We start from the raw sequence: 23,470 nt of genomic DNA, 5'->3' as shown, positions 1-23,470 counted from the left end.
TAACGCGTCCAACACAGCGTTGCAACTTGTATTTGATACTTTCGTCATTGTTTGTCAGACAAGCAATAATATAAAACTCTCTTTTTATCGTTTATATATTTGCATTATTTGCATTCATCTTATTTTCGTCATTTTAGTTGAATAAAATATTGTAATTGTCCGTGACACGCTTTTTACAAGCGCTTAAAAATTTTGTGCAAAATTAATATTAAACGAAAGAAAATGTGAAATTGATACGTGGTCTTTACAAAAAATTTTTTCTCACAATTAAAATCAGTTTGCGCACAAGAAACTAAAAAGAACTTGCGGAAAATGTGTGAAAAAGAGTAGAGATACATATCCCCGATAGGAAAACGTTTACAAAATTATGTAATGTGAAATCTTGGACTAAAATTGTAATTTGCAATTACAATACAGATATATTTAAGAAATAGATGTATAAAAACATTGATCTTTTATAAAATATTTGTAGTTGTTTGCAAAATTATTTTCCAAATGCTATTTCGGCAAAAAAATAACGATATGGCGTATCATCTTAGCGGTATATTTGCAAAATTAATTTTACAAAAAGAAATTGTCCAATAATTGAGAAAAACATTTTAGCTACGTGAAGTTTAAAAAATATGTAGAGAGAAATATAATTGCATATGAAGAAATCAACTTAATTCATGTATATATACTTGTGGAAATGCACATAACGACTCTTTTGCAATTTTTGACAAATTATTATTTACAAAATTTTATTTCGACAAAACTGTTGCGTCATGGCGAATCATCTTGGTGCAATCGTTGCAAAATTGTCGTCATTCGTGACGCAATTTTTGTGCAATATTTTCACAATTTAACCTATTAGGGATATGTTATATCTATAAAATTGTGAGACAGATATTGATCCGACAGACAGAATGTTGCGTGAAATTAGATCCGTCATAAACATGCACACACACACATCGGAGCCGTCGTGGAATTAGAGTCGATCGAGCGCATTTCTTTGTCGGCACTGATTTTAGTTCTTTATTTTTGCTGTTGCAACAATGGGGGAGAGACTGCAGCCGATGCATATGTTTGCATCGAATGATTAATCGGGGTCGTGGCTCTGCATCTTCAAGTCGCCGATAATATGGAATGGCTAATTCCTTTGCGTTTATCTTTAAAAGTCTATTTTTAAAAATTTGCATTCGGAGGACACACGCTCGCGCGGCTCACAATAGTTGCGCTTTTTTTTTTTTTTTTTTTTTTTATTATATTCAGCTATATTATTTTTCATTCTAAATTTGTGTGTGCGTTTATCAAATAAAATCTATAAATTTGTAAGTAAAACTTAGTCTTGTTTATGACGTAAAAAAATAATGTTTATGATATAAAAAATAATACAAATAATCTTTCTTTCTCTATTGTAATTTTTTCGTCTAATTAGCGAGTGAAAATGAAATAATTTTTATAATATAAGATTTGCTTGCATTTTGAGGAAAATAATAATTGAACTTGTTAAGAATATAATTAAGAACCTAAAAAAAAAAAAAAGACATCTCGTAGATAAAAGAACAATTTATCAGCAATGGAGTTAATTAAACGTAATTTTTTGCAGTTAAATTTGCTGTTATTTTTTAAGATGTCCAAAGAGTAATCTTTGACGAGCGTTATCGGCGATGCGCCCAGTCTACACCCAATGCGTGTATTGCATTTACATTATTCCGGAGATTGATCGATGCAAAAGTGTACTTGGACCTTTTGTACAAAAATACATTCTTTAATCAAATTCGTCGCGAGGCAACGGCAGATAATCCAACGAACCTGACCTTTCCAATTCGATTAGGTAATGTCAATAAGGTCGGTTCAATGTTAAACAGTCGCGATATATCGCGTTTTTCGCAGACGTTGATGACGACCTCTCCGTTTCTTCAATATCATAAAATTCTGCTCGCTTAAAATCGAGTTTCTTTTTTCTTGTAATCGTAATATTTTACACTACACAGGCAAAGAACAAACAATCTAAAAATTAAAAAAAAAAAAAAACAAAGAAGATTCCAACTTTTTGTTTAGTTGTGTGTGTGTGTGGAGAAAAACGAGAACTCGGATTGTGTGTGGGAGTTAAAACGGAGTTAAACCGTAATTTGTAAGACGCGTATCGTAGTTCTTTAAACATTTCACAGCTTTTTCACATGGTCGATAAACAACACAGAGAGAAAAAATTTCTTTTAAAAATCCACATGCGTATATATAAGAATCCATTAAAGTCAAATTCTTTTACGATCACCCAACACATAACATTGGGCGTATGTCATACAATGAACTCACGTTATGTGCCATCTTTTCCTGTCACATGTTTGCCATGCACTCCGCTCTGCTTTTCACAGATATCTGTATGTGCTTCATACCACCGTTATTATTAGTCTTTTTTTCACATTACACATAACTCGACTGTCCGTCGAGATATTATCTTTGTTGTTGAGTGACAATTGCATTGCGGTTGAAGAGCTGTGAGTGACAATTGCGCTGATTTGCTAGATTATTTATGCAATTTTTTATGTGAGTGGGAATTAACGGACTTTAGTTAGAGCGAAGTCAAACAATAAGACTCTATAAAGATAAAAAAAAACTTCGTTATATATCCGAATTATCAGATAAAAATTTATAAAATAAGTATTTAGATTATAAATATAATATATTGACAGACGTCATCGAGCACGATTGTTATTATTTAATAACTTCGGACGTTTTGCTTCAGATTTCGCGCCGATTACTCATTGTTTTTTATGCGATTTAGAGTTTCGCGAGCGATTTTAAATCGAGTTTAAATTCACGCACGCAAGTAATGTACATTAGTCACGGAGTTATATTAGATGCGCGCGACAATGTGTCTGAACTTTGTCAAATATGCGCTCTAACGAGAGCTGGTATCGGATTCGTCGGACCGCACGTGACATTCTTGAGGTTTATCCACGCGAATGCCACGCTTGCTCGGCCGGTTACTCAGCGACGGCCTCGTAGACAATCGAGTTACGCATCAAATCGTCACGATCGACCCATATTGCATCGTTTCGAGGTCAAACAATGGTCTATTAAACGCGCGATAACGTGCCGTGCAGTAGTACGCTCCAATTACGCGACATTCCACACTGCGCTTGTTCGAAGTTTAAAAATATGTGCCAATTTTCAAATCCAAGATCTCCTCCGGAGATAGAATTTTCTTTTCTTTCACGCACGCGCGTACGTAACGCGAATTGTACAAAACGTATATTGTTTGCAATAATAATTTTGCATTCGCAAGGGGCAATAAGAAAAAAAGTATCTCTTGAGAGATTTATTTCAAATATTCTGTTTAATTTATTTATTTCAAATATTCTGTTTAATTTATTTATTTCAAATATTCTGTTTAATTTTTTTTTAACACACACACGCTACCCATGAGAAAATGAGAGAGAAAAAGAGAGAAATAACTTAACGAACGCTTGCATACGCGAGTCGACTAATAAAAGTCAAGACTAGGATAACGTCAACAATAAATGATCGTTGGTTCTGTCACGATTCATGTGACCCTTGGCGATTAAAAATAATAATTTTTATCTCCGCGACAAAAAAAAAAAGAGAGAAAACGTTTCGCGAAACCTTTCTCTTCGTTTAGCCGCTCTCTTTTGAGACACACAGAGTCACATCTCTCCTTCTCTCTTCTCATTATTCTCTCTCGCTTCCCCGTGCGGCGGTGTCCATCCATCTACGCGTGAGTGCGTACGCCACACGAGCAGCGTAGATAAGAACATGTAGTTATTTTTGTAACGCACCGGCTAGCAACAGTTTCTCGATGTCGTCGATACATACACACACGCACACACACGCGCGCACGCGCGTATGTGTGTTTCTGACGAATTTTGATCGATTACAACACTTCGACGATTTTTTTTTTTTTTTTTTATTCACGCGATAGAGCGATCGTAGCCGGTCACGTCGGTTGTACAAGAAAACGGAGAGTTGAGAGAGAAAAACAATATATCTGTCTATATCTCTTCAACGATCGATTAACTCAAAACTATGTTTCTTGCGTCTCGTATAATATCGATATGACAAAATTCTCCGATTGCTTCAGAACACATTTTTGTTTTACTGGTAAGAAATTAAGATCGTAACGTCTCTCACACAATTTTTTTTAAATATTTGATATTAGTCCAAGTCTACTAATGTGAGATTGCTCAATCAAATTCCACCGTGCTTTTCCAATCTTTCCTGTTTGCTTGTACAGTAATACTTGTAAGATCCGTGTTTACATTGCTCGTTTTGAAAGAAGGAGAGAGGGTAAAATTCGATTCGAAGCACATCAGTTCACTTTTGAGAATAAAAGCCGTAAATTTTCTCTCGATCTAGCTCGGAGCTAGCGATAGAGAGAGAAACAAAATCTTCACAAACGAGACAGATCATAGTCGTAGTGTCGCGTTATATTAACTTCGAAGCAAAACAAACAATACGTATATATATAGTTCAATCGGTCGATAATTTTCGGAGTATTTATGTGACATATATGTTTACGCAACTCGTTTGGCATCGATCACACTTATTTTTCGCCTGACTACAAAGTAGTCAGTTTACACTTGAAGAGATAAAAGCGCACAAAGACTACAGCAATAAAATGCTATAGTCTTCATTAAGACACTTTGAGATATTTTTAATCTTTGTTTCACAGCGTTTCGAGCCGGGTCTTTCTTAGGTCAAAAAACGTTTTTTTGGAAAACGAAAAGCAAATAAAAGAATTGTGTTTTCTTTATAGAATTTTAAACCATGTGCATTTTTATGTTTGAAATTCATATTTCGAGGAGATTTATTAAACAATAACGAAAATTGTGTATGTCGGTTTATATGCTAGCCTTAAGCGTTTCTGACATACACACACACACACACACACACAAACAGAGAAAACGAGCCGTAGTTTTTATATTTAAGGAATGTGAGCAATTTCTAACATACCGAATATAAAAATAGGCAACAAAAAATTGTTTGGAAATTTACAGTGTTTAACGAATATGTTGAGACCAAGACGACGTCACAGTCTGCTAAAGAGGCAATTGTCAAGCAAGAGATGGAGGAGGAAAAGGCAGCGGTGGTGGTGGCGGCGATAAAAAGCGAGGACGTCATCAAACACGATGTCGGGCAGGAACACCCTCAACAGCTGGTCTACGTGGCGAAGGAGGAGATCGGGGAGGAGAGCGGTGTGGGCGTGCTGGAAGAGGCGGGACAGCCGGAAATGGAAAATGGCGCCTTGGTAGAGCCAACCGGTGTCGAAGCAGTCGCTATTGCGGTCGCCACTGTCGCCGCCGCTGTCAACAATCACGCGGACGACGATCCGAACGCGACTTATACCCTTCACGAGCTAGGATATCATCCCGCGCACATGATTCACGAGAGGTGAGTTTTCCGAGTCGAGACGAGTATATTTTCGAATTGCAAGGCGAACTTGTGTGTTTTTTGCCGAATATTATCTCTCGCTTTTTAGCGAGAAAATTAAATGACGAACGAAATTAATATTAATATTAGCTTTATTCTCTTTCGCATCGATGATTACTCGCACCCCCGTTACGTGTTGGCAACGGAGCGTTAATGTGTTTTTTATACAAGGTTTGTTTTTTTTTTTATAATATTCCGTTTCTCTTTTTTACTCGCGAGTTTATTTTTGAACGACATTATTGTTTTCTTCAAAAATTTTAGTTTTTTTTGTAAACAACATGTCAGCACTTTTTTTATTTTTTTATACATTGATCAATCCCCCCTCCCCCCCAATGGGATTGTTTTATTCTGACATTTGTCGAAAAAGTAAAAAAAATTTGTCAACTCGACAAATGTCTCTCACACGCGTTTCTCTTTTCCCGTTCATCCCTAAAGTTTTGAGGGCGGTGACATGAGGGAAGAACAGGTCTCACAGACGCCCCACCAACAGCCGCATCATCAACAGCAGAAAACGCACCACCACCACCACCAACACCAACACCATCACCACCACCATCACGAACAGCAGCCGCATCAATACGTGCAGGTCGGGCCAAGAGAGGTCCCGGTTCCCGAGGGAGGGGATAACGCTCACCCGTCTGAGACCTCGGTCGTGCTGGAGGGACACGACCACAGTCAGATGTCTCGCTCGACAATGCAACGATATACCGAAACGCTCTCACCGACTACGACAGAACATCACCATCAGCAGCAGTCTCAACACCATCACTTGTCCGAAGTGCATCAATTATCGTCCGCCCACCGTCATCTGGAGGATCCGCAGCATCACCATCAGGAAACGGACGAGGACGTTGAGCGAAGCATGAGCATCGCGGCCATGAGGAACCCACGGGGAGATTATCTAAGTGTTTTCTTCAATCTTGCTATTCCACCGAATACCAGCAACGGTAGCAACCATCATAATCACGCGTCGCATTTGGAGGACGTGCTGTCCGAGCCCTATTCGCAGCATCATATTCGTGCCAGCGGCGCATCATCGACCGGCGCGTGTTCCCCGTCGGTCCAAACTGTGGGTGGTTCGCCACAATCAAGCCACAGTCCGCACGACGATCAGACGACCTTATCGTCGCCGCAACATCGTCAGGATGCCGGCTACAGTCCGACCGATCAAGGCAGGTTGCAGTCGTTCACGCATCTCACGGCGATGCAGCCGCCACCGTCGGTTCAAACCAATCACGGATTGCAGGACTCCGATCGGGTGTCCGATCAGCTTTACATGGACACGATATACGCGCATCACGCGTCCGCCACTCCGCATCATCATCAGGATCAGCACGATCAGGATCCCTCTGCGCCGCACTCGCCCGTGAGTGCCTCGCTCACCAGGTTAGTGAACAAAAATAATCATTTGTTGTAAATGACGCTATCGTCACGTGCGACCCCGCGGACAGATGTGTGTCACGCACACACACACACACACAGGTGCGAGGTGATATTATATATCTTCAAAACGCGCGTTTCTGGTTCTCACGTTACTATCGCGCGAAGCGCGCTACCATCCCCTCCTTTTCTCGTTTCTTTGTAAAAAAAAAAAGTCTGTTTAGGTGGTGGAAATGTTTTTGTTTTGTTTTTTTTTTTTGAGCATTTGTTGAACAATTGAATATTAGCGATGTCAAAACTAGCGACTCGTCGATATGTCGCGATCTCTCGAGTAACAATGTTATAACAAAAATTCGCGTATTGTGCGCGCGTCGCCGTTCGTTGACATCGACGCGACGTTTTTCTGCGAGATCTGCGGTTGTCGCGCGCAAGAAAATTGTTTCAATTTCAATTTCATCATTATTATTATTTACCGCGAACTTAACTTCGATTCACGTCTCTGCGAGACGCGAGTGATTAGGTGTGTATATATATACGTACGTATACGCGTTATCCGCATCTCGCGGACAAGTCAATTATTAGCAATTACGCGAAGTTCGTTTTTTTTGTCGGGGAGAAAACACGTGTTGCGGAAAGGTAAAAAAAAAAAAAAAAAAGATGTTACAGCGGGGTGTGATGATGTTTAAATTTTGCCGGTCAGATAAAAGGGGATGCGCGATCTCGATTTTAATTCCGAGAAATAATATAACTTTGATCTCGACGCGGTACCACGAAACGCTATCTCGGAACTCTGTTTGTATTCGCGCGAAAATACACGTTCTTCACTGAACGCAAAAATATTTACTCGCTAGATCTCTTTCTCTCTCTCTCTCTCTCTCTCTATGCGTTTCCGCAAGGGTATGTGTGCATAGGCGATACAAGCACCGAAACAAAGCGGGGATGTAACCGTCACGTCCGTAGAAGACGCTCCGATGACGCTTGAAGGCCCTATGCTAACAGTCACATGAAAGCGAAGATTGTATCCACCACCCCCACGGGGTCGTGTGTTTGTTGATCTATCTCGAGCACGAGCCCTCAAATTTAGGTACTCGAAGCTCTTCTGTGAGGTGGTCGTCTCTTTTTTTTTTTTTTTCGCCGCGCTATTCTCTTGACGAGCGATTTATTTTCTTTTTTTCTTCTTCTTTATTGTGTCACACTTTATTGTTCTAATTTTTATATCGCGTTCCTTCTTCCCCGTCTTCCTCACCGTCGTCTAAGTCGGTTGATGAAAAATTCCCGTGGTGACGAAATCTGTTACGCGAACAAATTCTTGTATACGCGAACATTCTCATTTCGTTTTTGAAATAACTAAGTTTTGTTTCTCGAGCGAGAGACAAATATTTTGTAAAAAGATATTTATCCGGATTGCGAGATATAAGCATCGGTGATGCCGACACGGATGTAATCTGACACAGAGAGAGAGAGAGAGAGAGAGAGAGAGAGAGAGAGAGAGAGAGAGAGAGCGGAAAATAAAGGGTTGCGCTGCGCGCGAGAAAAGCAAAAGAAAAGAGAAAAGAAGTTTGTGACTCTCATTACACGCAGATCGAACGTTAATAACAATTTCAACATAATCGAAGCTACGTTCAATGAAGTTTTTCAATATAATTGCCGCTATTAAAGAGATCTAAGGTCTCGTGTTTGCTACATGCGACATATTGGAGTTTTGACGAATTTTTGTTGCAAGAGACGATAATTTCGCGCGAACTTGTTTCCGCACCGTTTCCGACTTCAATTTCCGTCGAAATAAGGGTTCGTTCACCGATGGAAATAATGATCCGCAAATCATCTTGTTTGCCATGATCCGCGATTCCGAGAAGGGTGCAAAAGGCGGCAATTGCTCGCCTCGCAAGAGTCACATCAAAGTCGGTATGCGTCATAATCGAGGTTTCTCGAGTTGATTCACTCGATCGATGTGCATTTGTGTTGTGCGCGCACAATAACCGTCTCGGATTTTATCATCACTACGTGACAATAAAACGAGAGACAATATTCGAGAGAAGAATCGCGTCTTCGAGACACATTTCAGTGTCCAAAATAATCGAGAAGAGACTGTCGAATCGGAAAATTAAGATTTTTTTAAGGAAGAAAACGAGAATCCATCTCTCGGTTAAGTTACTTTTCTAAATTTATTAATTGCACGCTATAAGTAATAGTGCAATTTTTTATCGCATCGGAAATATATTCTTCCGTTCATTTCTTCGATTTCGATATTTCTTATCTGATGTGCTCCCGATCTGCAGATCCGATAAGGATGTCTATTGACCAATCGAGATGACCAATTGACTGATATTGATTGATTGATATATTAACACCGGTTTGTGTCCATCTCTCACAATTGTGTGAAAAAAAAAAAAAAAGAGTAATTAAATAACCGCGCAGTCAGACTTTCGTCACAGCGAATGTGTAATCGAGAAGAAAAATCAGAAGAGAGGGATATTATGGTCGCGTGCTCTCTCACACATAAGAGAAAGAATTTCACTGATGTGTTCGCTCACGCGGTGTAGACGTGCACAGGCCACGACCTTCCCAACTTGATATATCCAAAGTTCGACTCCGAGATCAGATTCGCAATTTGTTGTCCGTCGCTTTACAGAGAATTGTATTTTTTTTTTTTTTTTTTTTTTTTTGTAGCGTTCTTCTTTTCCTCAACCGATTTGGTCGCAGAGATCTTGCGCCACCAGAGAGAAATTTGCAATCGCTCTGCAATTGTGCAATTCGCGTCTCCGCGCGATTTATGTAAATTTCTGTCAGTTTCGTGCGTTCGAATTCAAACAATGTATTTCTAGTTTTTTTTTTTTTTTATTTCTTTGGAGTATCAAGCCGGAACTTTCAATGTCAGATAACGCTAATCTCGTGTAATTGTCACAAATATTTATATAGACTAAACATTAAACTACTCGATTCCGCCGAGAAATACAAAAAGTGATTATTAGCAATAATTGCGAGTTTACTTGTTTTTTTTTCCAAAAAAAAAAGCTATAGATGCAGTATGAGAAAAAACTTAACAATACGGCAAAAAAAAAAAACGTTATTCCTACGCTCGGTAACATCAAGAAAGTTACACGAGAATAAATACATAAATAAATCGCATTCGTTAATAGCGGTGCGAAGTTTGTTGTGAATCATTCGAGAGTTTACAGTTCATAAATACGTCCACGCTGCATTCTACGAATTGTATAGTGAACGAAACCCTTCGTGCACCAGAACAAACTCTCCTATTGTTTAATCTCTCTCTTTCTCTCTCTCTCTCTCTCTTTCTGTCTCTTTTCCTTGTATAAAACTTCTCAGTGCGTCTGTTGTTTTATTGCCACACTGTTAGCACTTTGACATTACTTTTTAATATTTAAAAAACATCCGTTTATAAATATAAAAAAAGATAAAAGTCTGCGTACCACTTTTTTCTCTTGAAAAAAAATCAATTATATAAAAATATAAAGATGTAGCTAAGGTCAAGTTTAATAAAAAAAATCCGTGTAGACGAGCGTAAAAAAACTATGCGCAATCTCACAATCAAATTTAAATTTCTCAAATAAAAAAAAAAAAAAAAAATATAAATACTTACAAAGTGTGATCTTGAAAGTCATCACTGCGCGCGCGCGTGCCGTAGCTCTGCGCGCAGCTGTCTTTACATTTAAGAGCGATTTCAACATTTGTCTTTTTGCCTGCGGTTACGGTGTTACGGTGGATGCCGGCGGAAGTGTGACGTGCATATGATAGATTTACGGCGGGCTTTCTACAGACACTTATTGTCCTCAGACTAATTAGTCGCTCGTTTGTAAATTATTCACTTTTACGCAACGTTTATTCTGAAAAGACTTACTTTCAGGTAACGACTTTTAAATCAAATTTAAAACAAAAAACTCTACTTTGAGATCGTTTGAATTAAAATTGTCCAAACGTCTGAGCAATATCGAGAGAAGATACAAATATTTGTCAGAAAGCAAAACGATTACGAAGATTGACTTCTTATTGGCCATTTTTTTTCCGCGCAATTTTCTTCGGAGCCGCGTGTATTTGTGTAAAATTTTTCAAATACATTACGAAATAAACACAATGTATTTAAAACAAAAAAAACGAGTATTTCGGAGTTTGAATATTTTATTTTTTGATGGAAGAAAGGTTTTTCGATCGGTCTAGGGAACACTTGTACCCGGCGTTGCCTGACGCCGTTACGGTTCCTAAAGACAGGACGAAAATCGATCGTCATTCGACACGGCGATCGGTTCGAAAGGCGCGAAACGTAGCGGGAAACTTGAAATAGAGAGTGGGGCGTCTCGAAGTGGCATATCGCCGATGGGTGGGAGAAAAGAGTGTACTCTCTTGCGGACGGAGGCGCGTTCGGGGAGGATGAAGGGACGACGCGCCGCAAAATGCGATGATGTCGCTAATGCCTCGCAGAAGGAGAGAGGGAAACACGCAGAAAGTGACGAATGAGGGATTAATGACCGTCGTCCGCAGGAGAATCCCCACCGAGTGGGAAAAGAAATCGCGGGAGGGGAAATCCTAACCACCTTCGAGGTCCTCCTGCCGAGGTCTCCGTTCGGGGTTCAACCTACGTTTCGTGCACATCGTTAGATTACATTCCGGTCAGTTCTTGTCTGCCTGGTGACAGATACGGGCCTTTGAGAGACATTCTTTTTTTTTTCTCCGCACGAGGCATCTCGTTGCCTTTTTTTTTTTTTTTTTTTTTTTTTTNTTTTTTTTTCTTTTTAATTCGCCTTCTTTCATTCCCTCGCGGAGACGAGACGTGAAAAGCGGAGAAAAAAAAAACTCGAAGAGGAGGAGAGACACTTATCGAAATATTATCGAGACGTCATCTGTGTGCGTGCAGCCAACATGCAGTGAGTCACTTTTTTTTTTTTCTTCAAATTAGAGATTTGGTTTGTGTACGTCATAGTTAGCGCGCGTCTCTCAGTTTTTTCTATTCTATAGACTTCGTCTAATTGTACACTTAGAGATTTTTTCTTTCTTATTTTAAACGACGCGTTTCGCACGTGCGCTGTTTAATTTTAACGTGTTGAGTAATAAGTTTTGAAAATTTTATATGTAAATTTTGGATACAGTCCCCGAAGAACATATATATATATAGCAATTAACATTACATTACATTACTTAATGAACATTATATGTAGAAATAATTTTTTTTCAAATTTTGATAGAAATTTTGATGGAAATTTTGTAACTAAAGTATAAGGCAATATATAATTTAGAAACAATTAATTTAGGAAGACAAAAATTGGTTACGATTACATATTAATCGTATAATTATAAGTTATAATTGTTATAATTGTTTTTTTTTTTTTTTTTATTAAAGTTGTTCCGCTGATTTTGTTGATGTTGCAATTTACATAATGTTGACTAGTAACCAATCGCAATTGCATTATACATTCACCTAATCTACATTGTTGATCGCGTTCCTTCGTTTTTTTGTATTTATCGACTTCTCTCGATGCGTATTCGACTTTAATCTGGTTAAAATAAAACTAATGTGACACACAAGGCGATAACGCAAAATCGGCGCGCGAACCAAAATAACAAAATATCTCCAAATTATATCACTCGCCGAACTGATGAGTTTACGTATTACGTATATATATTTCGTTGTATCTTTCGTCTTTCGTTGGTTTATATAATTATGAGTAATAATATTCTACTTCTTGATAGATACATAATTTTTTTATACACAGGCCGCGCAAATATCAAAACCAACATGATTTATTCTCCGTTAACCCTGACCGCATAAAAAAAAGATCACCGACGATATCTTACAATCTCGATGCAGTTAAATAAGGCAAATAAAAAAAAAAAAAAAAACCGGTACCTTTTTCTTATCTCTCATATCCAGATTATCTTCTACCGCACTATAAATACGGAGATTCTCGTCGTGCGTTCAACAGCACGACCTTTCGTTGCGATAAAATATTTTCTATAAATCGTCTCTTCAATTATTTTTGTTTTTTTTATTTTATAAACGATGAAGAATTCCAGAAACGGGAAAAAAAAATATTTAGATGTCACCGATATCTCGGTTGTTTTCGAAGTAACCTTTCCACTACGTGTCACTCTTCATTAAAGTCACTCGCGCAAGCAAATGGACAAGCACAGAAACTGTATTTATCATTCTGCGTAATCTCGTGACATTATTATTATTATTATTATTTTTTTTTTTTACTTTACGCGATCTCCGTAGAGAATCTCGTACACAGATAATCCGTTTCTGTAAATAAAATTGAAGATGGCGCGTCGAAATAATTTTCGTGCAATTTTGTCGAGACTTCGTCGAGATCTAACTTCCATCGGTGTTTTATCGGTGTTATTTTTATCGAAGGAATTCTAGAACTTCTCATATTGACTCCCGTATATCGATATCTGTCCTAAATAAACATACATATTACACATCTCTTACCCTTTTTTTGCGACACACATACCGTTTGCTCTCTCTCTCTCTTTCTCTCTTTCTCTCTCTCTTGAGTGTAGATTTATCATCCTCATCTCTTTTACGTTCACCTCGCGTGTCTTCTTCTACGAGCTATCGTGAGAAGTCTCTTTATCAGCTCGGTGGATTCAGATAGTACTACGGCAGCAGGGCTATAACCCCGTTGACATTAAACTCGCTATATTGGATTTCGCGAATTTCGCACTCCTCGTCGAGGAACCCTCGTCTTTCTCCGGTGGCAACTATAATATGCGTATTAAAGTATCTACTCGTTTGTATCTTCTTTGTGTATATGCGTTGTGTGTGTGTGTGTTTATTAAAGAAACTCTCGTCGCGTAATTGCAATTTCAACCGCGAGATGGATGTTTGAAAATTCGCGCGGAGAAGAAAAGAAAAACGAAAATATCGCGCAAAAGTTAATAAATTTCGCGGAGTAAAAAAAATTTGTTTAAAAATTTATAATATATTTATGTATCAGTGGTCGCGTATTTTTTTTTGCCCGATTTAATATCGATCTACGAAGTGTGTGCGTGTGGATCTAAAATTGAGTCACGCGATCGCTATGTCGATCGCTACAGTCCTCCTGTCTCTCGTGGGAGTGTAAGATCGAGATTATCAGGGCGGCGGTTAAAGAGCGCGGCGCGGAGGTTCTTAGAAGAAATCCGAGATCTCTCTGCTATTGAGAGCTCCCCGTGCAGCCGTTACGCACACGCATAAAATATGCGCGGCACACACATATGTGTGCGTTCGCACATAAAGCCGCGCATAAAGGCGCGTACAGATCGGATGATGCTTTTCTAAAATGCGAACGCCGAAATCGAACGACGAAATCGAACACTTTGATAATCGCGTAATCGCGAATTCGCACTCGATCTCCTTGTTCTCGATGTTCAATTTTTTTTTTTTTTTCGGTTAGAGATAACAAATGTTCCGATTTTTTCTTGACGCGCGATCGAAAAAAAAAATCGTTCGATCTGCGATCGAATCGATCGAACGATTTGTGAGCGCGAAAATCGAATAACACGTCGAAATATATATATTCGCCGTTCGGAAACGGAACGATCCGCGGTCTGTACGTGCCTTAAAGTACGCTCTCGATTCCTGTTAGCGCGACGTTACGTCATTGAGCATTACTTTCTTCGATCATCATTCGTGCCTGGTGCGCGAACTATATAGATCGTATATAACAAATAATATAACGCTCTCTTTCTCTCTTCGCGGTAATGTGTGATTAAGGAAGTAAAAACACGCCGCGCTTCTGTTTATCTTCCAACGGCTCTGAAACAATTTTTGTTTTTGTTGTTTTTGTTGTTGCAATCGATGCAACGTTATTTTCACATTTTCACATTTGAGAAAGAGAAAAAATATTGCAAACAGATCGAATTTTGAAAACGTCTATAAGAAAACAAACAACGTGTGCAACATATTGTCTCTCAACGCCGATGTAGGTAAAACTATTTGTACACAGATTATAATGATGGTGCGTGTGACTTTAATTTATTTGTTTAGGATTTCATTAATATTAGGTCTACCGGAAAGTTCTGTCCGTTTTTGGAATAAAACAAAATACAAATTTTTCTTACCGTCAATAAACTTTATTGAATAATATAATTGCCATTATTATTAATGATTTCTTGCCAGCGTGAGGGCAATTTGTATATCTCATTTTTGAAAAATTAAGAAAAATGTGTATTTTGTTTTATTCCAAAAACGGACGGAACTTTCCGGTAGACCTAATATTTATCGAAATCCGTCCGGATTTGTATACGCGCATCTTTTTTCCCCCCCGCCTTTTCCGTTGCTTTCGCACAGTCTTTGTTTCATAGTTTTTTTTTGTTAGAGAGGAAGGTTTCTTCCGCCACGCCGTCGTCTCTCTCTCCGTTTTACATTGCGAAACGCATTAGCGGCGTTTCGAACGGAACCGCGGGCGCATCGCTGCGCGTCGAGGAACACGCAATTACGCGCACAGCGCGTGCCCGTCTCTCTAATACCGTTTCCTTTTCCTCCCCCTCCCACCGTTAGTGCTTTACAAAGTACCCGCGTGCGCGCGATTGCACCTGGTACCATACGTGTACGAAAAACCATTCGCGTAACCTGTTTTTTCACGGGAGGGAAATTTTCACAGTCCCGTTCTTCGAACCGCGCGGGGGACGCTCGGACTATTTATGTCGGTACTTAGCGCCGATGCACTTAAGAGCGAAGCATCCTCCTCGTGCGCTCGTCGTCGTCGTCGAAGCTCGTGTCCAACGTACGACATCGGAAGACAATCAGACACCGTTAAACGGCATTCATCGGTCTGTTGTCGGCGCAAAAAGCACACTCCTGTGTAAAACGCGCGGTTTTCACTCGCAATCGGAAATGGACGGGATATGCGCGCGGTTCAATTTTAAAACTCACGGATGCGATCGGAATTCGTGTAATTGCAACCAAAACTCCGGCAAGTAGAAACAAATACCGGCGGAAATATATTGTTCAGAAACAAGATTTTTTCGCGTGAATTTCCAAAATTACACGCGCGGAGCGATTTTCGCAAAAACGGCTTCGTATGTTTTTCGAAAAGAAAGATTTCGATGCGCACACCTGTGCGCGCGCGCACAGAGAGAGATTTTAGAGTCGTAACTCAGCAAAATTTCACAGAACATCGCGTTTATTTCGGAATATTTATTTTGGGTTGGGTCGGAAAGTGTATTTTTCGTATTAAAATTTGTTATAAAAATTTTAATGCAAAAATATGCGAAGAGGTTTTCTGAACCAACCCAATATATATATACGTCAAGAAGATATTCTATTGTATTCTCGGATGTTTTTCGTTTCGAACAAAACACAACGTGTGTTTTATTTTTTTTAGAATTTTATCTCCACCTGCGGTCCGATTATTGTCTCTTGACGTCAGCTTTATTCTCACGTCATAACCTATCCTAACGTAAATATAAATTGTCCAAGCAGATTTTACACGGACAAGCGGATCTCTCTCGCTCGGGTGTCGGGTTTACCCGATTCGCCTGCAAATTTCGTCACAACTCGACCGGCGGGCGATCGGGCAGTTAATATTATACCGCTGCTGCTGGCTGTGCACTTTTGCAAACGCAGTTTTCGTCCAGTCCCCGGTTCACGTTATGTGAGCGCGTCCAAATAAATGCGAACGCCTTTAGTTTCCTCGAATCGTCAATTTTTTGTATTTGCGTTTTCCGATATTTTATTGCGCATTGGTTTTTTTTTTTTTTTTCAAGAAAATCTACACACATATCGTTGCAATAATTTACAATTGTTCGAGTTTAAGCATCGCGATCTGTGCAAAATCGCTTCTAATTTCGATATTTCGCGCATTTCTGTTTACGCGCGAATTAAACCGGGTCAGCATTTAATCCGCGTCGCGGATTTCTTTTCGCGCTTCTTTGTGCGTAGCGAAATTATACGCTCGCGTTTTTTTTTTTTTTTTTTTTTTATCGATATTTCGTCTTTGTCGACCAACGGGCGGATTAATTTGGTGGATTTTTCACCATGTTGAGGAACATCTCTCGGAGAGGGGAGAAAATCGGCGACATCGCGAGAGATCAAGCGTGCAAAGAGACGTTACTTCGAACACGTACCGGTATGCAGAAACGTGCTCGGTACGCCGGGCGACTGTTCAAGGCCGCATCCGTATTGACATCATCGGAAACGTACGAGCGATGGCTTCGTTTGTTTTAAGCCGGTCGCTTCTTTACCTTGTTTGGAACACGTTATAATGCGCTCGGAGATAAAGCGCACGTGCGCGCAATTGCGCGCGTGGCACGCCGACGAGCACGGTCGTAATTGCAATTCCTCCGCCGTGTAATTGCACGCGAAAAGAAGCTCTTATCCGCACGCAGATGACGCAAAAAATGTTCGCCGCGTGCGAATTCAATTTTTATTTAACACGTGCGCAAAATGCGCGAGACAAATCTAATAATCTGATGGAAAATAAAAAACACAAAAAAAAAAAAAACAAAAAAAAGATCGAATAAAATTTTTGGGAGATTTTTCTCGTTCTCGGAAAAAAAAAAGAGATAATTTGACACAAACAACCAAATGTTTTGTAACCCATTCGCGACACAAACACAAAAAAAATAAACTAAGGTATTGTATGAGAAAACTCTGGTGGTAATGCGAACAATCTCGTTTCGTTTTCCTTTGGGTGATAAAGTTTCGGCTTTACTCTCTCGATAGACGTTAATAATTTAACGTGACTAAACACAGGTACAGGTTCGTCTTCGGATAAAGGTAGACACACTCGTCAGACACGTCATCGACCGGCTTTTGTGCATTCGAGAGGAATGCAGTCCGAAAGGTTTTTTCTCTTTGATCATTGACGTGACAAGTCCCTTTGAGAAGAAAAGACGCACTTAAAAGTGGCATCGTAATTCTGTCAACGCGCACTTGTCACAGTGCTGCGCAGTTTTTCGCCATTTCTTTCAGGTAAGTAGGTAGAAACCAAACGGTGAATTCGAGTGGGTCATTAATCTAAACCAGATACAAACAACAATTCGTGGTAACGTCGTAGTTAATGGACTACCCGTGTCTCTCTTGACATTTTTGCGGAGGTTTCTCTTAGCAACGGACGATTTAAAAACTAAGGGTGTGTTCCGCCATCGGCACGTGCCCGCATTTTGTTCGAGAATCAAACCACTGTAAAGAGTTACGGCGCTCTCCCGCAATGGTCACCTTCCTTCCGGTGTTTCCGGATCGGCGACTTCGTATCCGGCGCACACACCGGTGGTGTAGTTATCGATCGTGCGGACACGTGTCCGCAAATCATCCGCAGAGAGACGAATCTTGCGTGCTTTCGTACATATTGTTTTTTTTTCCATTGCGCAATATTTTTTTTTTTTTTAATTCTTTTATCTTTTGTTTTTCGTCTTCCATATTTTATTCTTCAACCTGAGGAGATATCGATGTGACAGACGATTGTGTTCCTCGCAATCTCCGTTTTACATCGGCATGTGTGCGAGACAAAGTGTGCCCCACGCATACACACACACACACACACTAGCGATGAAAAAACAGAAAAAAAATACTCGCATTAAAAACAAAAATGACTCTCCGGAGTGTCGAATCGATCCGATGACGATCGATTTTATGCAGCACGCGCCGCTAACCGAATCCCATGGGTAGGGGGCGTATTTGCTCGCGAGACGTGATCCATGCGCGAAACACACACGAGGTGATTGTCTCGGCGGTTTGTCTCTTCTTCGTGTTTAAGCAATTGAGTGTTTAAAGTTTTTTTTTTTCTCTCTCGAATAGCTTCGGTGAAAAACAACACACCGAGTGTCTTTATAAATATTATCACACATCGGATCCGTGTGACGCAAACATTACAAAAGAGAACTCAGAACTTTCTCATTTTGTTACGATTGTTAATATCTGTTAATTAATTTACGTATTAATTAATTGCTAAATGACAGTGTTTTAACGTGAGGTAAAATCTCCAAATATGCAATAAATTGACAATTTTGTTAAAAAAAAGTCGAACGCGCGCTGAGACGCACATGCAACAAATCCTTTCGCGCCATTTGATTTAGATCAAATCTCTGCTTCGCTATTGGCGTTGCCGGGGAGACACAACCCGATCGCGAGTTAGGGGCGGCAGTTCACCGCGCGAATTCTCGTGTCTCTATATCGTCACTCCCTACACCGAAAAAATTGTATTCTTGTTTTGAGGATATCCCACTTACTTTAAGTATATTTTATACTAAAATAGGCGCCAAGACGAGTTTCTTATTTTAAGAGGAAAATCCTCTAAATAGTAATATTGATAAGAATATATACTGATTAGAATATAAAAAGCCTCTATAGAAAAACATATATATATCTCACCATCGAAAAAGACTATATTCTTAAATAAAGAATATATTCTTAATTTCAGAAGAATATCATCTAAAATCTTTAAGAAGATTTTTTAGGTATAAAATCTTCTACTTACAAGAATATAATTTTTTCGGTGTACGTATAATTACATAAGTGTCACATATGGGATTTTCAGTTTATTGCATAATGACACTTATAAAGTCATGTTCTTTATGGTCACCAAATATTTAAAAAAAATAATAATGAATTATGGATATTGAAGCAGTAACACTGTTGTTGGAGTGTATATATTAAAATCCGTTTATTAACAATTTTGATAGTATAATAGCATGAACGCTTTCGACCCTTGTATTAGGTCCTTTTCAAATGCATTTAAATTTCTTAGATAGAAAACGTCGCTCAATGTTGATCAAGGGTATCCGCACTAGCCATCCCGACCAACACTTTACAAAGGTGAAATCGCGACTCAATTTAAATGCATTTGAAAAGGACCTAATACAAGGGTCGAAAGCGTTCATGCTATTACACTATCAATTGTTAATAAACGGATTTTAATATATACACTCCAACAACAGTGTTACTGCTTCAATAGCCATAATTCATTATTATTTAAAAATTCTTGAAGCTCCATATAATCATCATTAAAAAAAAATATTCATAAATAAGGTACAAATTTTTGAAATCGAAAGATCCCTGACTATAGGGAAACATAATGAAGCTTTATACTCTTTTAAACTGCTCTCCTCTAAAATTTGCGTTTTTTGGAGTTACGGGATTATACGTAGGGAGTGACGATATCACAGATTTCTTTGTTGCAGCTCATCGATATATCGACCGATAGGCGGTGTGAACGCCGGAACCGGAACCGGAGGAACCTACGCTCTTCCGTATATTGCGAACAGCCCGACGGAACTGCAATCGTCCCCGCAGCTTTGGGGCGCTCAGAGTATGTATCACTCGCTTAAGATAATGAGCTCGATAATGCCTACGTCGGCTTGAATGTGTTTTCCGAAACGCGTCTGACTTAATACCGAACGGATGACTGTGCGTCTGTGTGAGTCCGAGCTGACATCTGCGGCATTTTTGTGCTTCGCTTCGTGCGAGTCATCGGGAGAAGAACCAAACAAAAAATTTTTTAATCGTCAAATTTCTCGAATATGCAAAAAAATTGATTGAACTTACTCAACGTGACGTGGAACGTATATAACTTTGTATCTTTCATTAATAGCTAAAATCCACATTAATAAACAAACCGGACAAAATTGTCAAAAATTTGAATTTTTACGATAAAACAAGATTTAAAAACTTTTTAAATTTGCAAATAATTTTGTTTAATGCTTTTTAAGATAATTTTTATTCTTTAACTCTTCTCTTTTCCTCGCAATATTGTATTTGAAGTAAGAGTTCTCCGAATGTCTCCTCGGAATGTTGGAGAAATATCACAATTAGCTACACTTGACGATGTCAGGTGAGCGACAACCGTGTCAATCGTGTCAAGCGTCACTGATTTCCTAAAATATTTGTTCAACACAAAACTTGAATTTTTGTCGAGACGATATGGTTAATTTGTGTCGCGACTTACTTCTCGTTGGCGACTGTGTACTTATTTATGCTTTTCACTGAAAGAAATGCGAATATATCTTTTGCCCTAAAAAAAAAAAAAAAAGAATAAGACTTTCGATCGTGTAATCAAAGCGCTTGTGTATCTTCTTCGAGACGACACCCCGTAGACTGGGGACGTCTTTCTCTTTTGTAACCTGGTCCCTCTCGGACGGACTATGTTTCAGCTTTGACTGGTAGCGCATTGCCGATTTCTGAAGATTACGGGAGCACCAAGTCGTCGCCTACGGTGCCCCATCAATCATTGCCGGCGTTCTCGACGCAACCTTTTGCCGGTCGATCAAGTTTTCGCGGATACAGTCCGCCGTATTCGTCGTCTCAGCAGAACACAACCGTCGCCGAGGTGAGCACCTGGCCTTACACGAGCCCGTCGGTCACGAGCGATCCACTGACCACGCAATATGGCACGCCGTCGCGACGACAGACCGTCACTCCGGTTACGACGCCGACGCAAATCAGCGCAGCGGCCAGTCTAAGTGCAAGTGAGTGTCTTTTTTGTATCAAAAATCAATCGGCTCGAATCGGAATCGTGATGGATACCCTTCGATTACTGTCGGTGTCGCCGCCGTGATCAAAAATAGATAAATGCGCGCGAAATAAATAACACGTGAAAATAAATAATTTTTTTTTATTTTAAACAAAACTGCGATCTCGGAATAATAATTCGATTCCCCCTGTTGACGTAGGAAGGTGTGTGATTGTTTTCTTTCTTTTTTTTTTTTTTTTGTTTTTGCGAAAAAAAATCCAAAAAGTACGAATGTGACTGATATAGATTTTTACGTTCCGAAAGATAGTAAACAATCGATTGGGCATAATTTTATCGCAAAATTTACAAGCGATATCCTTCGCGTTTAACGATAATTTTGTGACTCGCGTCACTTTTCAACTTCGCGCGTCACGTTTGATATAAATTCACAGTGATCGTCGCGTACTCTCACGATTTGAATTATCAAAATCGCGCAACGTTCGTGTCCTCCGACAAATTGCGGGGAGACAGACCTTTTTAAATGTCGCGAATCGCGATAACGCGCGACGAAAAACGTGTGTTGGCCATTTTGTTCGAAATCGGTGGAATCCGGAGACAGGGGGAGAAATAATAATTTTCCATAGCTCGCTGCATACATCCTCTATCTCCGTCGTGTGTTTTTTGGATGTGTATCATTTTCTCACGCGCAGAAGCCGCGCAACTCGGTGATAACGTATTCAAATTTTTTTTATCTTTCGTTGTTTAGATTAGATATTTTTTTTATCTTTTTATTGTTTAGACGCTGCGCTAACTGCAATTTTTTTTGTTTGTTAAACACAAATCCTACATTTATTTAACAATAAATAAAACAAATTGCAATTATTTCCGCACCGATCTAATAAATATTGTCATTTGTGGGCGTTAGAGAGAGACTCAATATAATAGTCTGCGAAAGAAACGGTATAAAGTTTGTTCGTTCTTCAGTTTTGCTTGTTGTAGGAATTGCAACACCTTTTTATTTTCCTCTCCTAAGAAAACAACACGGCGCTTTTATTTACATTAAAACTTTTTTGAAATGCGATAGAGTAACACAAGAAATGTTCGAATTTTTTTTTTACGCGTATCTTTCGGCTGTAAAAACATTTTGGTTTTCTTAATTGCGCGACACACATATAATTTTCTATAATTCCCAAACTCCTGGTTTCGGAAACATGAAACTGCAAAGTGTTGGGTAACACACAGACGAGTTGAGTAGGTAGGTAACCCCTCTAAAAAAAAACCGGGGTGGTTTTGTGAACCAGATATATCTCTCTCTCATGGCGTGTCTGTCGCGCGTTTCCGAAGTGGGCGGTGTTCTTTGATGATCCTCTTCGCGTCGCGTGCATCTGCGATCCCATACAGAAATAAATGAACGCCGGCGCTAAACGACGAACCCCGCACGAGGTGGTGGGTATCGTGCGGCGGAATGTGTGTGGATATTGTCAAGCACGGATCGGTGGGCGTGTGTGCCGCGTTCCTCTGAGAGATCTCGAATTCCGCGCGTTTGACGCGCGTTGCTGGAAGATTCCACTTGTTAGAAAAAAATTAATGAATATAAAATACTCTCTTGCGCGAGTATTGTCATTTTACGCGAGAAATTGAATGAATAAAAAATGTAACGTAATTTAAAGAGTATCTATATTCACCGAACGCGCGACGGAATCGCGCCAAAGGCGTCCCGAAGTTTTCGTTTCGAATTTCATAACGCGCAAAATAAATTCTTACACATTTCTGGTTTTCTTCTACGTTTTGGAAAGAGACAGATGAGAGAGAGAGAGAGAGAGTGAAAATTGAGAACTTGGACAAGCTGAACTACGGATTTTCCAACGATGATTTATGTTATTTTCAAAACTAAGAGAGGGAGGATTTACTCTATCGATAAATAATGTCGAGTTGTCTCGTTCAACTCGAATTCTCTGATCTTCGACGTGTCGTATTGCGGTCGTGATAAATAACGAAAAACGATTTAATCCTTTGAAAAACCAACACGCGGACAAAATATTGTTCTTTTTGTCCTCTCTTTCTCTCGCTCTCTCGGTTCAAGCGCGGACACGTAGTTTTGTGACTAATTCGTTCACGCGGGCACTAAATTAGGGCCGATCCCTAAGCAAGAGACCACCGCTCGCGTTTCAGTTTCTCCTTACTTGGCAAGACAAATATCCCCTTACGCCCTCTCTCTCTCTCTCTCTCTCTCTCTCTCTCTCTCTCTCTCTCTCTCTCTCTCTCTCTCT

At 39.5% G+C, this 23,470-nt stretch overlaps 1 protein-coding gene across 4 annotated transcripts in view; it reads left to right on the top strand.

The window, feature by feature from the left end:
- Nucleotides 1–23,470, top strand: part of LOC109856590 (box A-binding factor-like) — a 74,608-nt gene that overhangs the window by 35,762 nt on the left and 15,376 nt on the right. For all 4 annotated transcript variants that reach the window (XM_020432032.1, XM_020432031.1, XM_020432034.1 and 1 more), the window contains exons 2-5: nucleotides 5,001–5,394; nucleotides 5,869–6,819; nucleotides 19,933–20,060; nucleotides 20,902–21,216. In XM_020432032.1, the coding sequence (XP_020287621.1) occupies nucleotides 5,001–5,394; nucleotides 5,869–6,819; nucleotides 19,933–20,060; nucleotides 20,902–21,216 (1,788 nt within the window). The remainder of the gene's footprint in view (nucleotides 1–5,000; nucleotides 5,395–5,868; nucleotides 6,820–19,932; nucleotides 20,061–20,901; nucleotides 21,217–23,470) is intronic.

Source organism: Pseudomyrmex gracilis, unplaced genomic scaffold, assembly GCF_002006095.1.
Source record: "Pseudomyrmex gracilis isolate BER0280 unplaced genomic scaffold, ASM200609v1 scaffold_125, whole genome shotgun sequence".
In the NCBI taxonomy this organism is placed as follows: domain Eukaryota; kingdom Metazoa; phylum Arthropoda; class Insecta; order Hymenoptera; family Formicidae; genus Pseudomyrmex; species Pseudomyrmex gracilis.
Note: the sequence above shows the minus strand (reverse complement) of the source record. Positions and strands in the feature narration are given on the sequence as shown.